The 21,421-nt window shown below is 41.4% G+C and overlaps 1 protein-coding gene across 6 annotated transcripts in view; it reads right to left on the bottom strand.

Annotated features, from left to right (window-relative positions):
• Window positions 1-1,506: 1,506 nt before the first annotated feature.
• jakmip3 (Janus kinase and microtubule interacting protein 3) overlaps window positions 1,507-21,421 on the bottom strand; it is a 26,434-nt gene continuing 6,519 nt past the window's right edge. Inside the window, exons 4-24 of one of the 6 annotated variants that reach the window (XM_041962302.1) lie at window positions 16,351-16,464; window positions 16,016-16,162; window positions 15,845-15,854; window positions 15,346-15,358; window positions 15,157-15,292; window positions 14,879-14,914; window positions 14,522-14,593; window positions 14,008-14,112; window positions 12,995-13,123; window positions 12,822-12,905; window positions 12,552-12,614; window positions 12,009-12,107; window positions 11,804-11,902; window positions 10,213-10,272; window positions 6,519-6,584; window positions 5,974-5,983; window positions 5,740-5,861; window positions 2,337-2,414; window positions 1,951-2,184; window positions 1,692-1,757; window positions 1,507-1,557 (exon numbers count right to left, since the gene is read on the bottom strand). In XM_041962302.1, coding sequence (XP_041818236.1) covers window positions 1,507-1,557; window positions 1,692-1,757; window positions 1,951-2,184; window positions 2,337-2,414; window positions 5,740-5,861; window positions 5,974-5,983; window positions 6,519-6,584; window positions 10,213-10,272; window positions 11,804-11,902; window positions 12,009-12,107; window positions 12,552-12,614; window positions 12,822-12,905; window positions 12,995-13,123; window positions 14,008-14,112; window positions 14,522-14,593; window positions 14,879-14,914; window positions 15,157-15,292; window positions 15,346-15,358; window positions 15,845-15,854; window positions 16,016-16,162; window positions 16,351-16,464 — 1,794 coding nt within the window. The remainder of the gene's footprint in view (window positions 1,558-1,691; window positions 1,758-1,950; window positions 2,185-2,336; window positions 2,415-5,739; window positions 5,862-5,973; window positions 5,984-6,518; window positions 6,585-10,212; window positions 10,273-11,803; window positions 11,903-12,008; window positions 12,108-12,551; window positions 12,615-12,821; window positions 12,906-12,994; window positions 13,124-14,007; window positions 14,113-14,521; window positions 14,594-14,878; window positions 14,915-15,156; window positions 15,293-15,345; window positions 15,359-15,844; window positions 15,855-16,015; window positions 16,163-16,350; window positions 16,465-21,421) is intronic. The other 5 variants (XM_041962304.1, XM_041962303.1, XM_041962305.1 and 2 more) reach the window with 5 other exon arrangements.

Genomic DNA, 21,421 nt, shown 5'->3' with positions numbered 1-21,421 from the left:
TCACTGAACTCCTACTGTAATCCATCGATCTGCCTCTGTCACTGCAGCTTCATCAACTCACAAATCTGTAAGTCAACTGTAATGGACCCAACGACCTTAACACTGAAGTCAACGAGCTGAGTTAACTGTATGAATTCAGCTAACTTAGCTAACAATGTTTAAAATCAGTTAGCTGAGCTAACACTGACATAAGTCCAGCTAGCTGAGGTAAAACTGTATGAAGTCCAGCACCACTTTGGTCCAGAGGGCCTCCTGAGGCCAGACAGTGTTTGTCAGCTGCATTTCAGGTGTAGTTACCAGTAGCTAACAGGAAGCTAGTTAAAATGTTGCCAGTTGTGGTTTTCTGTTCCGTTGTCGTGGAAACCCTCTTGTCTATGTCTGTGATTTCTGTAGTCCCAGAGTCAGCTGACAGCTGGGGCTCTGCTCTGATTGGCTGACTGCAGCCAGAGGCAGTGAAGCCTACGTTGTTCAGTCATTAACTGCTGCTCCAAACCCTGAAACCTTCTGACTCGTCCTTCCATTTGTTCTGATCCAGACTGAGCCGACACCGCTGGGTGTTCAGCTGTGGGACTCTGGAGGCCTGCAGACACCAAAACAAAAACTGGAACATTAACACCTTTACTGTCACTCAATATAAACACAACCTAAAGACATTAATGACATCATAGATTTATAGTGATTCATAAAAATATTTACAGCTGTGAAATTAAACCCTGCTGATCTGCAGTAAACTCTATAAACCTGCAGTAAACTCTGTGTGCCTGCAGTAAAAGCTGCGTACCTGAAATAAACCCTGTGTACCTGGAATAAACTCTGTGTACCTGGAGTAAGACCTGTGTACCCGAAGTAAACCCTGTGTGCCTGGAATAAACCCTGTGTACCTGGAGTAAACTCTGTATACCTGGAACAACTCCTGTGTACCTGGAGTAAACTCTGTATACCTGGAACAACTCCTGTGTACCTGGAGTAAACCCTGTGTACCTGGAATAAACCCTGTGTACCTGGAGTAAACCCCGTGTACCTGGAGTAAACCCTGCATACCTGAAAGAAACCCTTTGTGCCTGAAATAAACCCTGTGTACCTGGAGTAAACTCTGTGCACCTGGAAGAAACCCTGTGAACCTGGAGTAAACCCTGTGTACCTGGAACAAACCCTATGTACCTGGAGTAAACCCTATGTACCTGGAACAAACCCTATGTACCTGGAGTAAACCCTGTGTACCTGGAGTAAACCCTGTGTACATGGAGTAAACCCTATGTACCTGGAGTAAACTCTGTGCACCTGGAAGAAACCCTATGTACCTGGACTAAACCCTATGTACCTGGAACAAACCCTTTGTACCTGGAGTAAACCCTGTGTACCTGAAATAAACCCTGTGTACCTGAAATAAACCCTGTGTACCTGGGATACAGTGTTTTTTTCTGCAGTTATTTTTGTTGCTTGACAATGACATGAGTTTCCAAACCCTAAAGTCCACCATGTTGGTGTGTAACTCACCAGCTGCTGTTAGGACCAGAGGATGAAGGCCAAAGAGAAGAACAGAAACAGAAATAGAAACTGCAAGAAAAAGAAGAAAAGAAGAGCAGATTTTAAAGTGTAAATGTGTTTACACTGACTGTACATTACTGTCTCCATTCAAAACCAGACTTTATTGTGTTTCTGTAGTAAGATCACTAGTGTCATAGCATTACCTTCTCCTCGAGCTCTTTAATCTGTCGTTTCTGTGTTTCTATAAATTCCTCCAGCTCCTTGTTCCTCTGTCAAAAACACAGACATTGTGTCAAGTATAAAATAATATGAAACATTCAATACTGTCAGGTAAACTTATCTGTTGTTGAGTTAACCCTTGGTTGACTGTTTGGTTACATATTAACCTGTTGTTTTCATGTTTACCTGTTGTTGTCATGTTTACCTCGTGTTGTCATGTTTACCTGTTGTTGTCGTGTTTACCTGTTGTGTGAGTTGCAGTAGTTCCATCCTCTCTCGCAGAATCTGGGCATCTCTCTCTCTCAGCTCGAACATCACAGTTCGTTTCCACTGATCCATCGCTCTCCTAAGGGCCTCCCTCTCCTCCTCCGTCAGTGTTTCAGCCAGACGACCTTCCTCCATCTTTAATCCCTCCATCCTGGACTCCTCCTCCTGCTGCAGAGCCTCAAACAACATGGCCTCCAGCTCCAGGATTCTCTGGATTACAATATAGAAAAATATTTTGTCCGATCTCATATATAAGACACTTTTTTTTTACTGGAGACATTCTGACGTGTTTTATTCGTATCTGTTTGGCTTTAATGAATCACTTTTGTGCTACGACTCCTTTTGTTGCTGCTCACACGAACCTTATGAGCCTGATCCATCGATTGCTTCCTGTAGTCCAGCTCCTCATCCAGGTAGCCTTTCTGCTTACTGAACAGATCCTAGAAAACAACACACAAAGTTCAGAGGTCACTGTAGTGCCTGAAGGTTCTGCTGCTGTCATGCTTAATGGGAATCAAACCCGCAACCCTCTGTTTCCCTTAACTGACAGCAAATTAAGGTGAGGCAGAAAATGTGAACCCACATGACTGATTCAGATTTTTAACATCTGATTTTAAACATACAGAACAATGTTTCTGCTGGCATGAAAACAATATGACAGAGGCAAGAGAAAAAGAAAAAGAAATAAATCAATGAAACAACAAATAAATCATAAGCATAATAAGAATAATAAAATAAAAGCACAAAGAAGGGGCAATGTTCACCGTGTTATTTTAGCATCCTCACTGCTGATTGAGACACTACAGGGGTACGTGGTACTGAGGGGACAGTCCTATTTGTCCATGATGTGGTTCAACATCGGGCTCCAAACACTGAGGAACTTTTGGGTATTGACACACAGTTCATATCTCAGCCTCTCTATATGTAGAACGCTGACCAGTTCTCTTAACCAAGTCTCAAATTGGGGGACTGAATCGGTCATAGCTTCAAAATGCATCTCTTGGCGATAATCCTACCAGAAAGCAATACTGTTCAAGCATTGTGATCTAGGTTTTCCAAAGCTGAGGAATAGCAGAGCCGTTTCAGGATCAGGAGTTACAGAGACATTTAATTAAAGGATAACTTTCGTTTTTTACAACCTGGACTTTATTTGTAGCATTAAATACGACCATTTAGACACCCAGACAACTTTGGTGGCATTTGGAGTCGTTTTGAAGAAATTAGCCACAGAAGAGCGACGCGTATATCCGTATATATGCAAGTAATTGGGGCACCCGTGCGTAGCCTCTATAAACGCATAATCTGCGGCGAAACTCGTTCATATTCCAATATTTTGTTATGATATGCTGGTGCTATTCCCCTCTGAGCCCGTGGTGGCATGTTATCAACATCCAGTGTCTCTAGACAACTACTTCTGACGTGATGACGTCATTTTCGAGCGCCGCGCGCTGCGAGCAACCAACCACAACACAGCTAACTCTGCGGCGGCTAGTTTAGCTGTAGTTTGCGACTGTTATTTTTCACAAAATGGATGAATATTTTTCCGACTCTGAGGTGGTGGACGATGACTTTGTTTACGATGGACGTCCTTACCGTTTGAGCCAGAGTACACGGACGAGGAGCTCGTTGAAAGGAGGACGCGGAGGCAGAGAGAGGAACAGCTGGCCAAACAACAACAAACGGCTGCGCGTCCACGAGTAGACGGTAACTGGTGGTGTTCTTGTGGACAATGTTCATCGATGACAACAGATTATGCGTTTATAGAGGCTACGCACGGGTGCCCCAATTACTCGCATATATACGGATATACGCGCCGCTCTTCTGTGGCTAATTTCTTCAAAATGACTCCAAATGCCACCAAAGTTGTCTGGGTGTCTAAATGGTTGTATTTAATGCTACAAATAAAGTCCAGGTTGTAAAAAACGAAAGTTATCCTTTAATGTCATGTTATGTGTCTCATTCTATTCCAATTACTTTCTTAAAACAATCAACACTGGTTTCACATGGGAATCATGCTAACCTCTAGTGGCTCAGCAGGTCTACTACACGCCCTGGGATGCCCTGTGGCAGCACTGGGGCACTGAGGCAACATTTCCCATGACTACTGAGGAAGTTCTATTCTATTAACAGTCGAACGTTCGAATCCCTACGCACCTGTGCCACGCACTGCATCACACCACTCTCTGCTTGAGTTAGAAAGCTGTGAGATCAGAGTGAAATAAAGCTTTTCTAAAGCTTTCAAAGACAATGCGTGCGTGAGTTTTTCCAGGCATCAACACTCCACACGCCAAATTGAGCCTACTCTGAGTCTGCAGCGAGTATTCCTCTGAAGAGGATTCTGTAAAACCACCATTAAATAAGCCAGACAGGCACTTTAAAGCACTGCCTACAAATAAGTGAAATGACTTACCAAACAGTAAACCAGTTAAGAACTGTAGTTTCACAGTTTCCCCTCTCTCTCTTTCAGCACCTGGTTTATAAAGGTATCCTCTTGTCTGCACAGTGAGCAGCATTTCAACCGGTAAAGACTCTCTAGCTACCTCAGTTCCTACTTGAGCTGAAACATTGTTGATGCCAGCATGGCCAACAACAGCACTCACAGTGGGATATTTTTGGATGAGAGCCAGTATGTTCCCACTGATGTCGACCAGGTGAGCTCTCACGAAACACATGACAGCCACCTGGCTGGAGTGGACGATTCGCGGATTCGCCCACAATGAGCGTAGAGGGGCTGTAAGGTGCGAGCAGGTAACTCAGCCGCAGGAGGAGGCCAAGCTGCGGCGATGTACCACATGGTAGTGGCAGTAGCCAACCGGTCTGTGCCAGCTCCAGGGACAGAGACATTAACCAGAGGGAGGAAACGATAACAGATGGTGAGCCACTCAGGTGAGTTTTCACTCACAGCTGTAAGTCAGCAGGTTTTCCTTCTACGTCTGACCATCACCTCTGTCCAGGTGGACCAGCCAGGAGCTTGCTGGTGGGTGGGCTCGTCCACATGGCAGAAAACAGAGGCGAAGACCTGAGTCAGCCTCTGAATCACAGGCAGCCACATCCTCGCTGGAGGGGAACTTTTTCAGCACATCCAACAGGTCGCTGCTGTAGAGCACCCAGCAGTCTGTGGGTGGAGGCGGCTGGCTGACTGGCTGGCAAACACCTACTTACAGACAGAATCTGTTTTCATCCTGGATCAGATGACTCAATAATAAACAGCCTATCCTGTTGCGACCTCTCACTCAGGAGCAGACTGTAAACAAAGTCTCAAGATGACGATCTGAATATAGTCGCTGACTGTGGTTAAAATATGTCAAACAATCAGAATATAAGATAAAAGTTCAAATCTGTAAAATCTGGTAAGATAGAAATTAAATAAAGATGGTAAAAACTGACCAAGCTGTTTTTTTTTTGTTTTTTTTTTTCTCTCTCCTCTCCCTCCCCTCCTGTTTTCATTTGTTTTTCATCTAAGTAAGCGAGGCGCCGCCCTGCTGGTTGCATCGTGGTTCTCCTGTCCCTGTCTTCCCATGTCAATTATTTGTACTGTCTTTTGTGCCACTGTGTCCTCTGGGACGGTGTAACTGAACAGAATTTCGTTGCACTTGGAAACTTGTGTGATGACAATAAATGATTCCTGAGAGAAACCAGATCACAGCCTGTTTTTGCTCAGATAATGAGAGTAAAATTACAAGATACACAGATCACATATTAACACCAGGTGGGGCTGAAGCAGCATCTGGTACAGATACATCTGCTCTACATTTTCTTTTTTACCTTCTCGCTCTCAATGTCCAACATCTTCTGCTGCAGAGCCGACTTTGTCATTTCAATAGACTCCAACCACTGACCAGACAGACAAGTAGAGAGAGAGACAGATTGAGAGAGACAGGGGAAGACTGTTAGAGAGGGTGGCAGGAAGACATCATGTCCCGTCATCAGCCAGGAATTTCATGTAAAAGAAGACTTTTCCCACCTGTGGGTTAGGATCATGCAGGAGGACAAACAGACAAATATGGATCTTTATCAACAGAATACTTCTGACGTTCTGTGCAGGTTCAATTAATCCAACAAACCGTTTCCATCATGAGGAGGAAAAATATGGATTTTGTAATCTAAAGGAATGTGAATACAGGTACAAACACAGGTGATTAATGAACCTTGTATAGAAAACGAGTGAAATGAGCCTTTTAAAGTCATTTAAAAGGAAAAAGAAACAGCTTCAGTTTGGGATCTGATAAACAAACAAACATGGATAAAAACTTCTGCTCTGTATTTCACTGATGTTTTATGTTTCTATAGCAACAGAGACAAAAAAGATGAAGAATTAGTTGAACAAAAATGGAGACAAAATAAACAAAAACCTCTTAGAGTTTGCAGTCATTTGGTTCAATGTGTTTATACACATGATTCAAAAATAAGAAGCTCTCATTAATGAAATGATGGCAGCCACTAAATTCCTCATGCTGCAGAGGGTCAAAGGTCAGCACAGACTGTCGAACTGCTTTCAACAGGTAAGCAACGTGTGTTCAGGAGTGTTCAGGTGTATCAGTTACCTTCTCTGCCAGAGTGAGCACCGTCCTGGCATGGATCACCACCACCTGCTCCTCATTGGACAGATTCTGCAAGAAAACATGCAACAACGATACATCAACAACATGTCAATAACATGATAATAACGATGCATCAGCATGTTAACAACACCTCAGTGCCAACTTAACAACGTAATAACAACATGTCAACAACATAACATGTCAACAACATGATACCAACATGTCAACAACATGATAACGATGCGTCAGCATGTTAACAACACCTCAGTGTCAACATAACAACGTGATAACAACATGTCAACAACATAACATGTCAGCAACATAACATGTCAGCAACATAACATGTTAACAACATAACATGTCAGCAACATGTTAACAACATAACATGTTAACAACATAACATGTCAGCAACATAACATGTCAGCAACATGTTAACAACATAACATGTTAACAACATAACATGTCAGCAACATGTTAACAACATAACATGTCAACAACATAACATGTCAGCAACATGTTAACAACATAACATGTTAACAACATAACATGTCAGCAACATGTTAACAACATAACATGTTAACAACATAACATGTCAGCAACATGTTAACAACATAACATGTCAGCAACATAACATGTCAGCAACATGTTAACAACATAACATGTTAACAACATAACATGTCAGCAACATGTTAACAACATAACATGTCAACAACATAACATGTCAGCAACATGTTAACAACATAACATGTTAACAACATAACATGTCAGCAACATGTTAACAACATAACATGTTAACAACATAACATGTCAGCAACATGTTAACAACATAACATGTCAACAACATAACATGTCAGCAACATAACATGTCAGCAACATGTTAACAACATAACATGTCAGCAACATAACATGTCAGCAACATGTTAACAACATAACATGTTAACAACATAACATGTCAGCAACATGTTAACAACATAACATGTCAACAACATGATACCAACATGTCAACAACATAACATGTCAACAACATGTCAACAACATGATAACGATGCGTCAGCATGTTAACAACACCTCAGTGTGTCAACATAACAACATGATAACAACATGTCAACAACATGTCAACAACATGATAACAACATGTCAACATTTCAATGTGATAACAACACATCAGCATGTAAATACCATGTTGAAAATGTGTCAAATACATGCAAACATGTCAATAACACATAAACATCCAAACAACATGCCAACGACACATCTCCACAACATGTCAACAACATGTTAATAACACGTCAACAACATGATAATTATACAGTAACAACAGATCAGCAACAAATCAACAACATGTCAAGCATGTGTCAATTACACAGCCAGTCAACCACAACGCTTTATCCAAAAAAGCTGGGACACTGTTTAAAACGTGAATAAAACCAGAACGCAATTAACTGTAAATCTTTGTCCATCTATATTGAACTGAATACAGTACAAAGACAACATATTTAATGTTCAAACCGATAAACTTTATTGTTTTTTGCAAATATACAGTCATTCTGAATGTGATGCAATACATTTTAATAAAGTTGGTTCAGTTTCTGTTTCCACTGTGTTCCGTCAGCTGTTCTTTAACAGTCTGTGTTTAAGAACTGAGGACCCTGAAGAAGATGGATGTTTGGCTCTGGATGGCAGCACGTTGCTCCAGAACCTGTTTGGACCTTTCAGCATTAATGGAGCCTTCACAGGTGTGCAGGTGACCCATGAGCACGGACACACCTCCAGACCATCATAGAGGCTGGCTGTTGAACTTTGTGCTGGAACATTCGGGATGGCCCTTTTCCTCTTATCATTTATACAATCATACTGGTTTTTAATACAGTGCGTGAGGAACTGAAGGTCTACGGAGCTGTTCATATAAGCTGGGGTCCTGGTGAACGGGTAGGTCTGACGGTGGGTTGTGGTGGTGGTATGCCAGGACCATCATTCCATCTATTATCACATCTCTTCAGATGTGCTGGTTGACAGCCTGCCTTGGCTGTTGCTGCTGCCTCCTCTGCCGCTTGGTCACCTGCTGGCAGATCCTCCCTGGGGAGACGGTGGTTTGGGCTCCTCTCCTGATGATGCCCTGCTGCTCCACTCTATGCGTCCACTTGCTGACTGGGGAGAAGCATCAGATTATGCAGAAATGAATAAACAACAGTTATTTACAAAACTAGACAAAACCTTTCTATCTTTTACTTTTTTTTTACAGCTCACTGCATTATGCAAGCAGTTCACACAATGAAATAGAGGGAAGGCACATACACACACACACACACACACACACACACACACACACACACACACCTTCCCCAGAGACTGGCAGTAACACTTAATTGAAGTTAATTAAAATACATCAAGGGTAAGGCAATCTACAAAATGTGTATATATAATCCATCAAACACTTTTTGATGTCGAAATGTTCAGTAATATAACAGGTACATAACATAATAAATACCTACTTGTCAGGAGAATTGTCTCGTCCCTCCACAAACACGGCCTCTGTATCTGAATCAAGTGATGACGTGTCACTGTCCTCAGATATATTCCTTCTTGGCGGGAGTATTTTGTTTTCATCGACTGTTTCTCCGTTGTGTACTTTTCCAAAATTCTCAAATATCACTCTCTTCGTGCTTTTATGAATGCCTGGACTCAGGAACACTTTGCTAAATCGTTGTCAGTAAACATGTTTACACAGCATCCCAACTTTTTTGGAACCAGGTGGCGTCAAGCTGTTTCTCGTCGGCGTTGTGGCTGGCGTGATCCCATCACAAGACGGCCTCTAGTTTTACCTGATGTCTTAGAGTGGATGGGAATGAATGAAACTGGGATACAGTGATGCACAACTGAAAACTGATGTGGGCCAGTGGGGGCGCTAGTGACCCCACCCCTATCTCCTACCCCCCTACTTCTTTCATTCCTTCATTTTGATCTCAGCGAAACACCTGTGCATTGAGACGCTATCACATCTACAATCTGTGCAGACAAACAAACACCTGGTAGTTCCTGCTACAGTAGGTGTCTCCAGGACACACATGATGACACACACACACAAGGTGACCACAATATACAACAACAACATGATAATAGCATGTTAACAACATGCATCAACAACACATCAACTACATACAAATAACATGACAACAACATGATGTCAGCATGATAACGACAGGTCAACAACATGTCAGCTTGTCAACTGCACGAAAAAATCTCAACAACATGATCACACGTCAAGCACATGCTAACAACGCATCGACATGTACATAACATGATAACGTGTTGATGTGTCAACACGTCAAAACATGTAAATAACATGTCAACACAAGACAGGACTTCACATGACAGCATGTTATCTGCTTTGTTAACACGTCACAACCGTGTCCACACGACGTCAGTATGTAAATAACATGTCAAGAATCGAATAAGTCAAACATCAGTAAATGAACAGCAGCAGCATGAGTGGAAATGCGGGTTTATTTTCTGATTGATTTATTCAACAGATGCATTTACTGCAGCAGACTGACGCTCTCGGCGGAGACGGTGTTAAATCTGAGCACAGTCATCATAAGTGTCAGAGAAGCTGCAGTAAATTCAGTTCAGTTCCAAATAAACACGGTTCTGATGACACTTTAATATAAAACACATGTACAAAATAAATTCAACATACACTTACGGCGTTATCTCCCAGAATGTCCAGCTTCTTCATCAACTCACTGATCACAATCTCCTGAGGAACGAAAGTGATAGAAACGTCATCCGTGAAAACAAGCAGTTACTAAGGAATTACTCGGTTGTTCATGATTAATGATCATTTATCTGCAGGTCCAGTGCACTTCCAGCGCCAGCGCAAATGCCAGCTCCCAGTTTAGCTAATGTGAAGCTAACCTTGCTGGCAAGCTAACCTTGTCAGAGCCTACTAATGAGTCCAGGTATCTTAAAAAAACATTAAATTAAAACAAAACCATTAGCTCCTGCTGGCAGCTGGCCTTTTCAAATGATGAGCGCCTCATCTTCACCAGCCCTGTCACGAGGGAAGAAAGAGGAGAGACGGCTTGTAGAAGCATTTCGTTACATTCAGATCAAAAGAAAGACTCAGTGTGCCGTCCCAACGAGGACAGAGCGCCTTGTGGGTCAAGATGGGCAGAAAAAACACGACCAATTTGAAAATACACCTGAATATACGAGATTCCACAATACTCAGCGACGTCAGGCTAAATTTTGATGAAATTAAGGTCTCAGTTCTTGTCCTCCAAGACCTTGTCTTTCCACTTTAGAAACATTAAAGTACGACCATTTTTAAATCAAAAAGATGCTGAAAAACTGATTCATGCCTTTTATTTCAAGCTGACTAGATTGCTGTAACGCATTATTAACTGTCCTCCAGAAGAAAACCACTGAGAGACTTCAGCTCATTCACAACTCTGCAGCTCGGGACCCAATGGTGGCTTTACTAGGTCTATTACCAAAAGGCATTAATGGAAGAGCCAAAAAATATCTTGTACAAATACTATTAGCAACAGCGATTAAATGCATCACAGTAAAGTGGCTGAAGCCTGACCCTCCGACATACAGTATGTGGACTGGAAAAATAATGGAAGTATACCAAATGGAACAAATAACATACTCCCTGAGACTTCAAAAAGATATATTCACTAGAAGGTGGAGCCCTGCAATGGGTATACTGTTATAGTGAGGAACCCATTTGATCTATATTATTGATCTGATATCTATATATCATTTTTTTAAATCTATTTTTCTTTTATTGTATTTTGTGTATCCCATTTTGTTGTATTTTATTTATTATTTTTTCTTTCTGTCACTATAGCTCTGCCCTCATTTTTATTTCGTAAGTGTTATCATGCCCCTATAAGCACTAAGTTGTAAAATTTTGAGGGAAAAAAAGGGAAAAAAAAGCAGATATGATGAATGTGATTTTGTATATATGGTCTGAATGAAATAAAAAGTTAAAAAAAAAACAAACTCTGCAGCTCGACCAGGAACCAGAACCAAGAGGAGAGAGCACATCAGTCCAGTTTTAGCTGCTCTGCACTGGCTTCCTGTAACATTTGAAATTTATTTTAAGGTCCTCCTCCTTGTCCTTTTACATTAATTTTCCAATTTTGATGTTCATTCTATGTCTGTTTTATGTGAAGCGCTTGGAGCTGCATTTCTTGTATGAAAGGTGCTGTACAAAGAAAGTCTATGGGTGTACTCAGGTGTGTTTCCAGGTGTGCTCAGGTGCTTGCAGGTGTACTTACAGTGACTCCCTCTGCTTCGCAGTAGATCTGCAGAGGACTGAGCCCTTCTGGGAAATAGAGTTGTTGGAAGTTAATGGCCGGTGAGCGTCGCTCCCTCTCCTGGACAGTAAACATGGATTCCACAGAAACGGGGACAGTGCGTCAGTCAGTCTCGACTGGTTCAACGAGCCGTTGTTGTCGTTTGTGTTTGTCTGACTGCTGTTACCTCGAGCTCTAAGATCCGAAACTCCAGCAGCTCATTCTGATCTTTGACGTCCTGGATGTCGTTCTTGAGCCGCAGATCTTCACCTTCCATCTGCCTCACCTGAAGAATAGCAGAAATTTACAGCCAATCATAGAGATAATAAATAATGCTGCTTTTATATGTCATATTAACAGTATTCAGAGTCTTAATAGTGTCCAACACAAAAAGTCAATATTAGCAGATTTATTACTCATTATTCTTTGTGTCATGTTTGTTTGGTGGACGATCAGTTTCAGAACTACAGTTCCCATAATGGTTTGGTTTAAATGTGAAAATGAGTGCAAACACTACATTTGGACTGTATCTTTTGTATATATTTGTTTACATTTAGTCAAAAGTGTGCTGAATTAGCTGTTAGCAGCTCCTGTTTGCAGTGCACCAATGGATGTACAGACAACTAATACTAGATTACTTTGATAATGAAGAAAAGTTAAAAACATGAACACTTTCAGGCAAGTTCTGCAGCGTTCGTTCTGTTCTCATGTCTCAATGAAAGTGCTTCACCTTCTCCACCAGTTCCTGATTCCTCTGATACAACGCCTGCTTCTCCTCCACCCACTTCACATCCTGAGAGATGGACAGACAGGTGAACAGACAGGTGGACACACAGACAGGTGGACAGACAGACAGACAGACGGCAGCAACAGCAGCACAAACTGTGGTCACCAGTTAATATCAGCAATGGGTTCTGATTGGTTGTCGGGTTCTGTTTGGCTCATCGTGGAACATGACAGACTCAGTGTCTGTGTTTGTGCATGTGTGTGTGTGTGTTACCAGTCCTTGCTGTTTCAGTGCTGACTCCAGATCTGCAACTCTGGTTTCGTATCGACTGATTTCATTCAACAGTTGCTCTCTGGTCTGAAACACAGAGAACAGAACCGTCAACCTGTTGCTGCCACAGCGTAGAACCCTGGTTCCGTTGCCGCCTTGCTCAGAGGTCGGCTCACCTTGATCTCCTTCTCAGCGTCGTAGTTTCCTCCACTTGTCTCCGTCAGCAGAGCGTACGCTCGCTGCAGCGCCTGATACTCCTGAGTCAGCTGACGGTAACGAAGCTCCGCCTCCTCACGCACACACACCTGAAACAGACAAACCGGTCAGACCAGTGACAAAACCGGTCGACCAGTGACAAAACCGGTCAGACCAGTGACTAAACTGGTCAGACCAGTGACAAAACCGGTCAGACCAGTGTCAAAACCGGTCAGACCAGTGTCAAAACCAGTCAGACCAGTGACTAAACCGGTCAGACCAGTGACAAAACCGGTCAGACCAGTGTCAAAACCGGTTAGACCAATAGAAGAACTGTCAGTAGTTGGCAGTTGAGATGCTGTTTGCTGTTTTCCTGTTAAAGGTCCACTATGTAGGATTTAGGGGATCTATTGGCATAAATGGTATCTAATAGTCATAATTATGTTTTCATTAGTGTAGAATCACCTGAAAATAGAAAAACTGGGTTTTTGGGTTTTTGTTACCTTAGAATCAGCTCATTATCTCTACAAAGGAAGCAGATCCTCTTCCATGGAGTCCACCATGTTGCACTGGTGTGTTGCATGCTGCATGTTTCTACAGTAGCCCAGGACGGACGAACCAAACACTGACCTTTCATGTGTTTTATGAGTTTGACAGCCAACATAGGTTGCACTGCAGGCTTGGAAAGGGAGGGTTGAGGTGGCAGGTGTTCAATTGGTTGCAATCTGTAACCTCACCACTAGATGACACAACATCCTACACGCAGGCACTTTAACTCACTTTTCTCCAGCCTTCACTTTAATGACTGAGGATCAACTGTGGTACCAGAACAATGACATTTATCTGCCAACAGCAACACTTTGTCACTCAAATGACCTGAAACAACACTAACAACAGGAAACATTACAATATCAGAACCAGAAGCAGAATCAGCTTCACTGACCAAGTATGTGTGTGTGTGTGTGTGTGTGTGTGTGTGTGTGTGTGTGTGTACCTCTTCTGGTTCAGTATCTGGAGTTCGGTCGGTGTGAAAGGACAGAGATGATCCATCAGAGTCCACAGACGCTTCTTCATCATATCCATAAAATGTCTCAATGACCTGCACACACACACACACACACACACACACACACACACACACACACACAGTGTTGGCTCATCAGCAGCATGTTGGTGTATTGTATAACATGAGAACGTCCTCCTTCATCACAGACAGACAGCAGGTGGTTCTCAGTACACAGTTCAGTGGAGAACCATCAGACGAGTTCTTACTGACATCTGCAGCTTCAACACATCTGCAGACAATCTCAGATCAAAAGGTCCACTTACACAGAAACACACCAGCTTTGTCAGAGCTTTCAGTTGACTGTAAAATGCAGACCAACACTTTAGTGTGGGAACAGCAGTAGTAGTAGTTATAGTAGTTAGTTAACAGTCGACTGTTACTGATGATGCTTCAGCAGAACATGTGAAAAAACAAGAACACAGGTTTACATGTCCAGTCTCACCCTGCAGGCTCTGAAGGTTCGTTTCCTCCTCACTGAATCCTGACGTCTGTATCTCAGTAACATGTCTCTCTCCTGGAGGACAAACAAACAGAAACAGGAGCAACGTGATCATTCATGTGGAGTCGTGTTTGTGTCACCTGATCAATCTAAGTCCAATATTCAACCTCTTTTTGGTCTCCACCAACATCTGAGGGAGGGAAACATCTGCCTTCCTACCCGCTAAATGCTCCACTTTTTACCAGCTAGACTCTAACTGTGTTTATAAGAGAACATTAAACACATTATTAATCACATGGTTCCTCATGCAACAACCCACATAAAACAGGTGTTGTAGAAGTACTGCCAGTGAATACTTACTATAACATTCTTTACATAACCAGCTGTCTCCAGAGCCTGAAAACACAAACAGTTCCATTTCAAATAAAGTTTGGCACATGTGTTGTTGTAGTAGCAGTATGAACAGTACCACAAAGTACTTTATCAATCCCTTAATTTCCAGGCCAGCTATGATAGTTGTAGTTGTAGTACTAGTAGTAGTAGCAGTGGTAGTAGTAATAATGTGAATAGGTTGCCATTGATATGCTGTTAGAGCAGTAGTAGTAGCAGTAGGAATAGAGTAGTAGGAATATCAGTACCTTGGACAGGTCATCAATGATGTGTTGTTGCTCTAGAACTTGTAACCGTAGAAACTCCATCTCTCTCTCCTCCTGGCTGTAACCGGGGTAGCTGGTGGAGTGGCTGCGGTCCAGGTCATTTAAAGAGCTTGGTCTCCTCTGTGGACCACGACAAACAGCGGTGTTACTGAGGCAAGTGCCCATCTGAACCTGAGGATGCCGCCTGTCTATGCAGAACTGTAGGTTTTCTAATTGTTTTTCTGTATAGTTGAATGGTCTGTTTGACCTAACAGACACATTTTCACTGAGTTTGAAACAGACAGAGTCAAAGACAGGCAGGTAAACTTTTCACATGAAACTGGAACAAAGTTTAAATACTCTCCTCTATGGACAGATACTTGATGTATCTTACATACATTTAAACATGTGATTTAAAGGTGGTTTAAAAACAATAAATCACATGAATTCCTCCAGAGACGACTGTTACTGCGACCCTGCTAACGAGGCTAGTTAGCTTTTAGTATAGCTATCTGCTGCTACATTTTTTTCCCATCATGATAATCGTAATTAAAATTATACCACCATTGACTAAATATGTAACAAATAAAAGTGCGCTGACTCAAATAGAAAAACAGTTTGACCAGATATGTCGTTACTCTGTTCTGGATCTGCAAATCTACATTAGTGACCTTTCATTTGATAAAATGACACATTTGTTTCTTTAGATAACCTGACTGACAGCTGTTCAGGTCCAGACCTGATGTACCTGGTCCCAGTCTGGAACTTTACTACTGGTTTGACTGTGACAGAACCAGCAGACTGTGTTTGTCAGTGTGTTGTCAGGGTACAGGAGTACAGGGAGAGGGGTTACCATAGTTACCATCTCCAGGTTCTCCTGTGTGACAAAGCGAAGCTTGTTGTCAAGGCGACGGAGAGCAAGAGCCAGCTCCTCATTCTTCCTGCTCAGACGTTTGTTTTTGTCCAGAAGAGGAAGAAGCTGACTCTCCGCCTCTCTCAGACGCTTCAGCTGTAAAAGGTAAATAAAAGAAAAAGACAGAAAATATAAAAAACACACAAAATGCAGGAAATATAGAAAATGTGCTGATTTTTGTGAGAGCCAGTTTGAGGGTTAGAGAATCATTACATTAATGGGGGTCCTTACAAGTATAGAAAGACATGTTTGCATTAGTGTGTGTGTGTGTGTGTGTGTGTTACCAGTTCGTTGCGTTCTTCAGACAGAAGAGCGTTTCGATCCTCCAGCTTCCTGACGACGGCACTGAGCTCGGCAATTTTTAACTGAAACCTCCGAGTGTCCCGGTCCTCTTGAGACTGCACACACACACACACACACACACACACACGCACACACACACACACAGAGTCATTTTTCCATCACTTCTGGGGACATTACATAGACTTACCCTAACCGTGACCTAACCCTAAACCAAGTCTTCACCTAAAATTGAATGATTCATGTTACAGGGACTTGTGTTCGTCCCCATAAGGAAGGTGAGTCCCACAATGTGACTGGGTAAACAGATTTTTGTCCCAGCAATAAACATATACACATCCACAGTAATACATGCACGCAGACACACACACACACACACACACACACACACACAAAGTGCTGTGTGAGCAGTTATTTAAGGTTACTGCAGTAACAATGCGCTTCATATTTAAGATGGCGGCACATGCAGACGCCGTGTCAGTAGCTCGCTTCGCCATATTTCTGTTTTTATTCATTATTTTTAGCCTTTAGTACTGAAGCACCTAGTACTTATGGCAGAAACACATTTATCAACATTGGAAAGGGAGGTGCAGGGACTGGGTTAAATGCAGCAGACCTTGAGACCATCTCTGTCCAGGACATCTTCCAACCACCCAGCCAGACCAGCCAGACCAAACGCCACCGAACATGAGTGCTCCAGGAAGAGAAGAAAGCGAAGATAACCCATCTTGGACCTAAAACTAGTCTAGCACCCGGCCTACCCCTGGCTAAAGAAAGAAATCAGAGAATGATGTGGCCACATCTTTACAGAGACCTTGCTCCTTCGCAACATCCCAGATCAAGAATGGCAACTTCACAAGAAGACCTTGTTCTTAGCTGACAGAACACAACACTACAAAAAGACGAGGGGAGGTGGACTGTGTTCACATTAATGATGGTTGGTGCCCAAACACAATGAATATTGATGGTTTCCCTGATGCTACATTTTTAATGTTAAGACATCGACCATGTCAGAGAATTCTCCAGTGCTTCTGTCGCTGCTGTTTTCATTCCTCCAAGTGCAAACTCAAATAAATCATCAGCAGTCTCATGACATAACAACTGGATGGTATTTTCCTTGAAACTGGTGATTTTAATGAAACAGACATCACAAGTGTTTTGTCTATATTCCACCAGCATGTCAATACCCTGAACCTGGCAGCTACAAAGCCTTCCTGTTCTGATTTTGGTCTATCAGACCACATTTCCTGCTTCTGCCTACGACCCACTTACTCCCAGCTCATCAGTAAAAAGATAAAGAGATGCAGCCACCCACGAGAACCACATCAGTGTTAAGCAATATACAAAAGCACCAACACCATACACTAGCAAATGTGTTGATGATGTGTCCATCACAAAAACAATAAAATCATTGTCCAACTAGAAAATCTGGATGTGTGGAGAGGTGATGACTATCAAGGAGGCAAAGTGATTCAACCGAGACTGGAGAGAGACTTCAACACCAGCAATACCAAAGATATGTGGCAAGTGATCCAGACCATCACAGGCTACAAAAGCAAGAGCACCCCCATCCTGTCTGAGGCCATGTTTCCAGATAAGTTCAACATATTTTATTGTTCATCACGTAAACAAAGATTCAGCTGTCAAGTTTACTCTGCTTCCAGAGGACCAGCTACACTCAGTATCCCAGTATCCTGCTGAGAGCTAATGTGAGTGAAGCTGCTGAGCCTGATAAGATCCCTGTCTGGGTACAACCCTGATTCCAAAAAAAAAAAAAAAAAAAAAGTCTGGACTGTAATGCCCACATTTCCGTGACTGGGGATGAATGTTTTGTCTTATCTTATCTTGCAAGAAGCCTGTGGACATAAAAACTGAAGGAAAGAGCTCAACTATGACTCCATGATGCATTTCACTGACAAACAGCCAATCACAGAGGTCTACATGATGTTATGGTGAGCTGCAGCTAAATTTCACACTTAATAGAAACCTGAGAGTGTTCTGGTAAGAGTTAATTATTACATATCATCTTTCATATTAACAATAACAATTGTATTTATTGCATTCACTTGTCTCTCCTGACTGAAATAGCTATAATAACTACATGGCTCACTTGATGCGTCTGTAAACACCCACAAATTCAAGATGAGTTGTTTAAATTCAGATTCTGTCCTGGAGTACAGAGACAACATGATAGACATCATTCCAATGTCCACATATGAACCTAAATGTATGTGTGTGCTCTCATTTCTGTAAACTCCACCTCATGAAAATGCTTCAGAAAAATTAGCTTTCAGTGTTTTTTATGTCCTTCCCTGTATCAACCTTTATTAATTCTCTCCAGCAGCGACAGACTCAAATCAGGGCTCCCCTAAGACCTGGTCTGCTACTGAAAGTGAACACTCTCACCATAACATTCAACTAACTGTAGCAGAACTTGTGGCTTGTAAGCAACAGCATCAAAATACACTTACAATACAAAAAGTAAAAGCACTCACTGGGCAGAATGACCCATTTCAGAATTATGTATTATATATAATATATATTATATATATATATTGTATTGATAATTAATACCAATATTATCTTCATGTTTAATGTTTATTTTACTTCATGTAGTGCTGGGTAGCTTGAGGATTTCACCCTGAGGAACATCTTATCTTATCCGAACATTACATAATAATTTATTTGTTGATCATATTTTACATTATTAATTTGAATCTGCAAAGTTACTTACTTACAAGTTATAATTGTAGTTCAGATTATTTGCTTTCCACCACTGTTGTGAATGGGTTCTACATTATGGGAGCCGTCCCCCTTCCCTCCTAAACTAAGTGAAAACTGCCGTCTCTAGAATACTCCCCGGAATAAACTGCTGTGTTGAACATAAGTGTAGCTGACGTGTAGTCATCGATACACATTAAACCCGAATGCTGACAGAAAACTGCTGCAAACAGTCGCTGCTGCTGTCCGTCCCGCTGGAAACCATTCATTTTTTTTTTGGAACTTCTTTTTATTTTGTTTTCATATCAGTCTTACAGTGCATCAAAACTAATTCCTACATTACCTTAGGTAGAAAAATATGTCAGCATGTTCAAAAAGTCCCTGGTTTGAAGATATGTTTTACAAGGATCAATTACCCAGGCAATAATAAACAACATCATGAAATAGTATAGTTCAGATTACAAGGGAAACACAACAAACAAACATGAAATAAAATAAAATGAAGAAAATATATGTATATGCACATATACACAAACATACATACACACATACATACACTATACTACGTGAAGATGCAACGCAACTGGAGTCCAATTATTGATGAATATTTCTGATTTTAGATGTAAAACTGCAGTGGTATATTCCATCTGATACACCTCTTGGACTCTATCCCTCCATTGGGCTATTGTGGGGGGCTGCGGCTTCAACCAGGAGGCCGTTATAACTTTATTTGCAATTAGGAGCAGTGTCCTTAACAGTTTTGTCTGGCTATCTTCCAGGGAATCCTCAGGCATTATGACCAGTAAAAAATGTATTGGTTCCATTGGTAGGTCAATAGCTAAGCATTGTTTTATTTCTTTTTGGATATTTTTCCAATATTCTGATAGTACTGGACAGTCCCAGAATATATGCGTGTGGTCCCCCAGTAAGCCACAGCCCCTCCAGCACTCAGGTGGAGTGTTACTCCACTTTGATGTAACAAGTGGTGTTATGAAATACCTCACTCTTAACTTCCAACCATATTCCCTCCAACTGGGACTATGTGTTACTTTATGACCCTGTTCAAATGAAGTCTCCCATTGTTTATCAGATATTATTGTATTCATCTCCAGTTCCCACTTTTCTTTTATATCCAAATTGTTGTCACCTAGATCTTCTTGTAGTGCCTTATATAAGTATGATATAATTTTTTTTGTTACTGCACCTTGAATGAATAAAACAAAAAGATGTTCTATTTTAGATGGTAGGGAACAAAGCTTTTCCCATTCTTTATGTTTCTTTAGGTAATCTCTTATTTGTAAAAATCTGAAAAAGTCTTCATTTGCTAAATCATATTTTTCTTTAAGTTTTTCAAATGGCCTTAAAACAGTTCCTTCAAATAGCTGGTCCAAAATTTTTAAGCCCTTGTCTTTCCATCTTTCAAAACCTTTATTAATTGTTGCTGGAATGAAATCAGTATTTTTAGCTATGCGTATCACTCTAGATATGGTCATAGGTAGATGCATTTTTTTTCTTACAGTAGACCATACTCTTAGAGTATTTTTGACCCATATGTTTGTAAGCTTTTTCATCCTATCGGTATCTAAGTTAAGGAATGGGAGAGAATTCAATGAGATATCTAGGCATTCAGACTGTTCCATTCCTACCCAAACAGTATCTTTTTCCTGAGTTACCCAAGAAACCATAGCTCGCAGCTGGGCGGCCCAGTAATATTGTTTTAAATTAGGTAAGTTCAGGCCTCCGTTGATTTTTGTACATAGTAGTCTTCTAAGCTTAAGTCTTGGTGGTTTACTTTGCCATAAGAATTTAGAAATCCATCTTTCTATAGTGTTAAAGGTAGCTGAGGGGACAAGAATAGGCAAAGACTGGAAGAGAAAGAGCAGTCTAGGGAGGATGTTCATCCTAATAGTCTCCACTCTTCCCAATAAAGAAAGTGGCAATAATTCCCATCTTATAAGATCTGCTTTTATAGTATTCATCAACTTCCCATAGTTAGCTGTGAAAAGTTGTGATAGGTCTGTGGTAAGAATTATTCCTAAGTATCTGAATCTTTGTGCCCATCGAAATTGAAGTCTTCCTGTTAATTGCGTTGGCCACTGCCCCTTTAACATCATAGCTTCAGATTTGGATTCATTAATTTGATATCCAGAGAGTTCACCATACTCTTTAAGAGTGTTCATTAGAGCAGGTACAGAGACATTAGGATCACTTATATAGGTTAAAATGTCATCGGCGTATAGTGACATTTTATGTTCTGTGTTTCCCATATCCAATATCCCTTTTATTTTCTCATTCTGTCTAATAGCTGCAGCCAAGGGTTCAATGTTTATAGCA

This window comes from Chelmon rostratus, chromosome 21 (assembly GCF_017976325.1).
Source record: "Chelmon rostratus isolate fCheRos1 chromosome 21, fCheRos1.pri, whole genome shotgun sequence".
NCBI classification, from domain to species: Eukaryota; Metazoa; Chordata; class Actinopteri; order Chaetodontiformes; family Chaetodontidae; genus Chelmon; species Chelmon rostratus.
The sequence above is the reverse complement of the archived record's forward strand: the minus strand, read 5'-3'. Positions and strand labels throughout refer to the sequence as shown.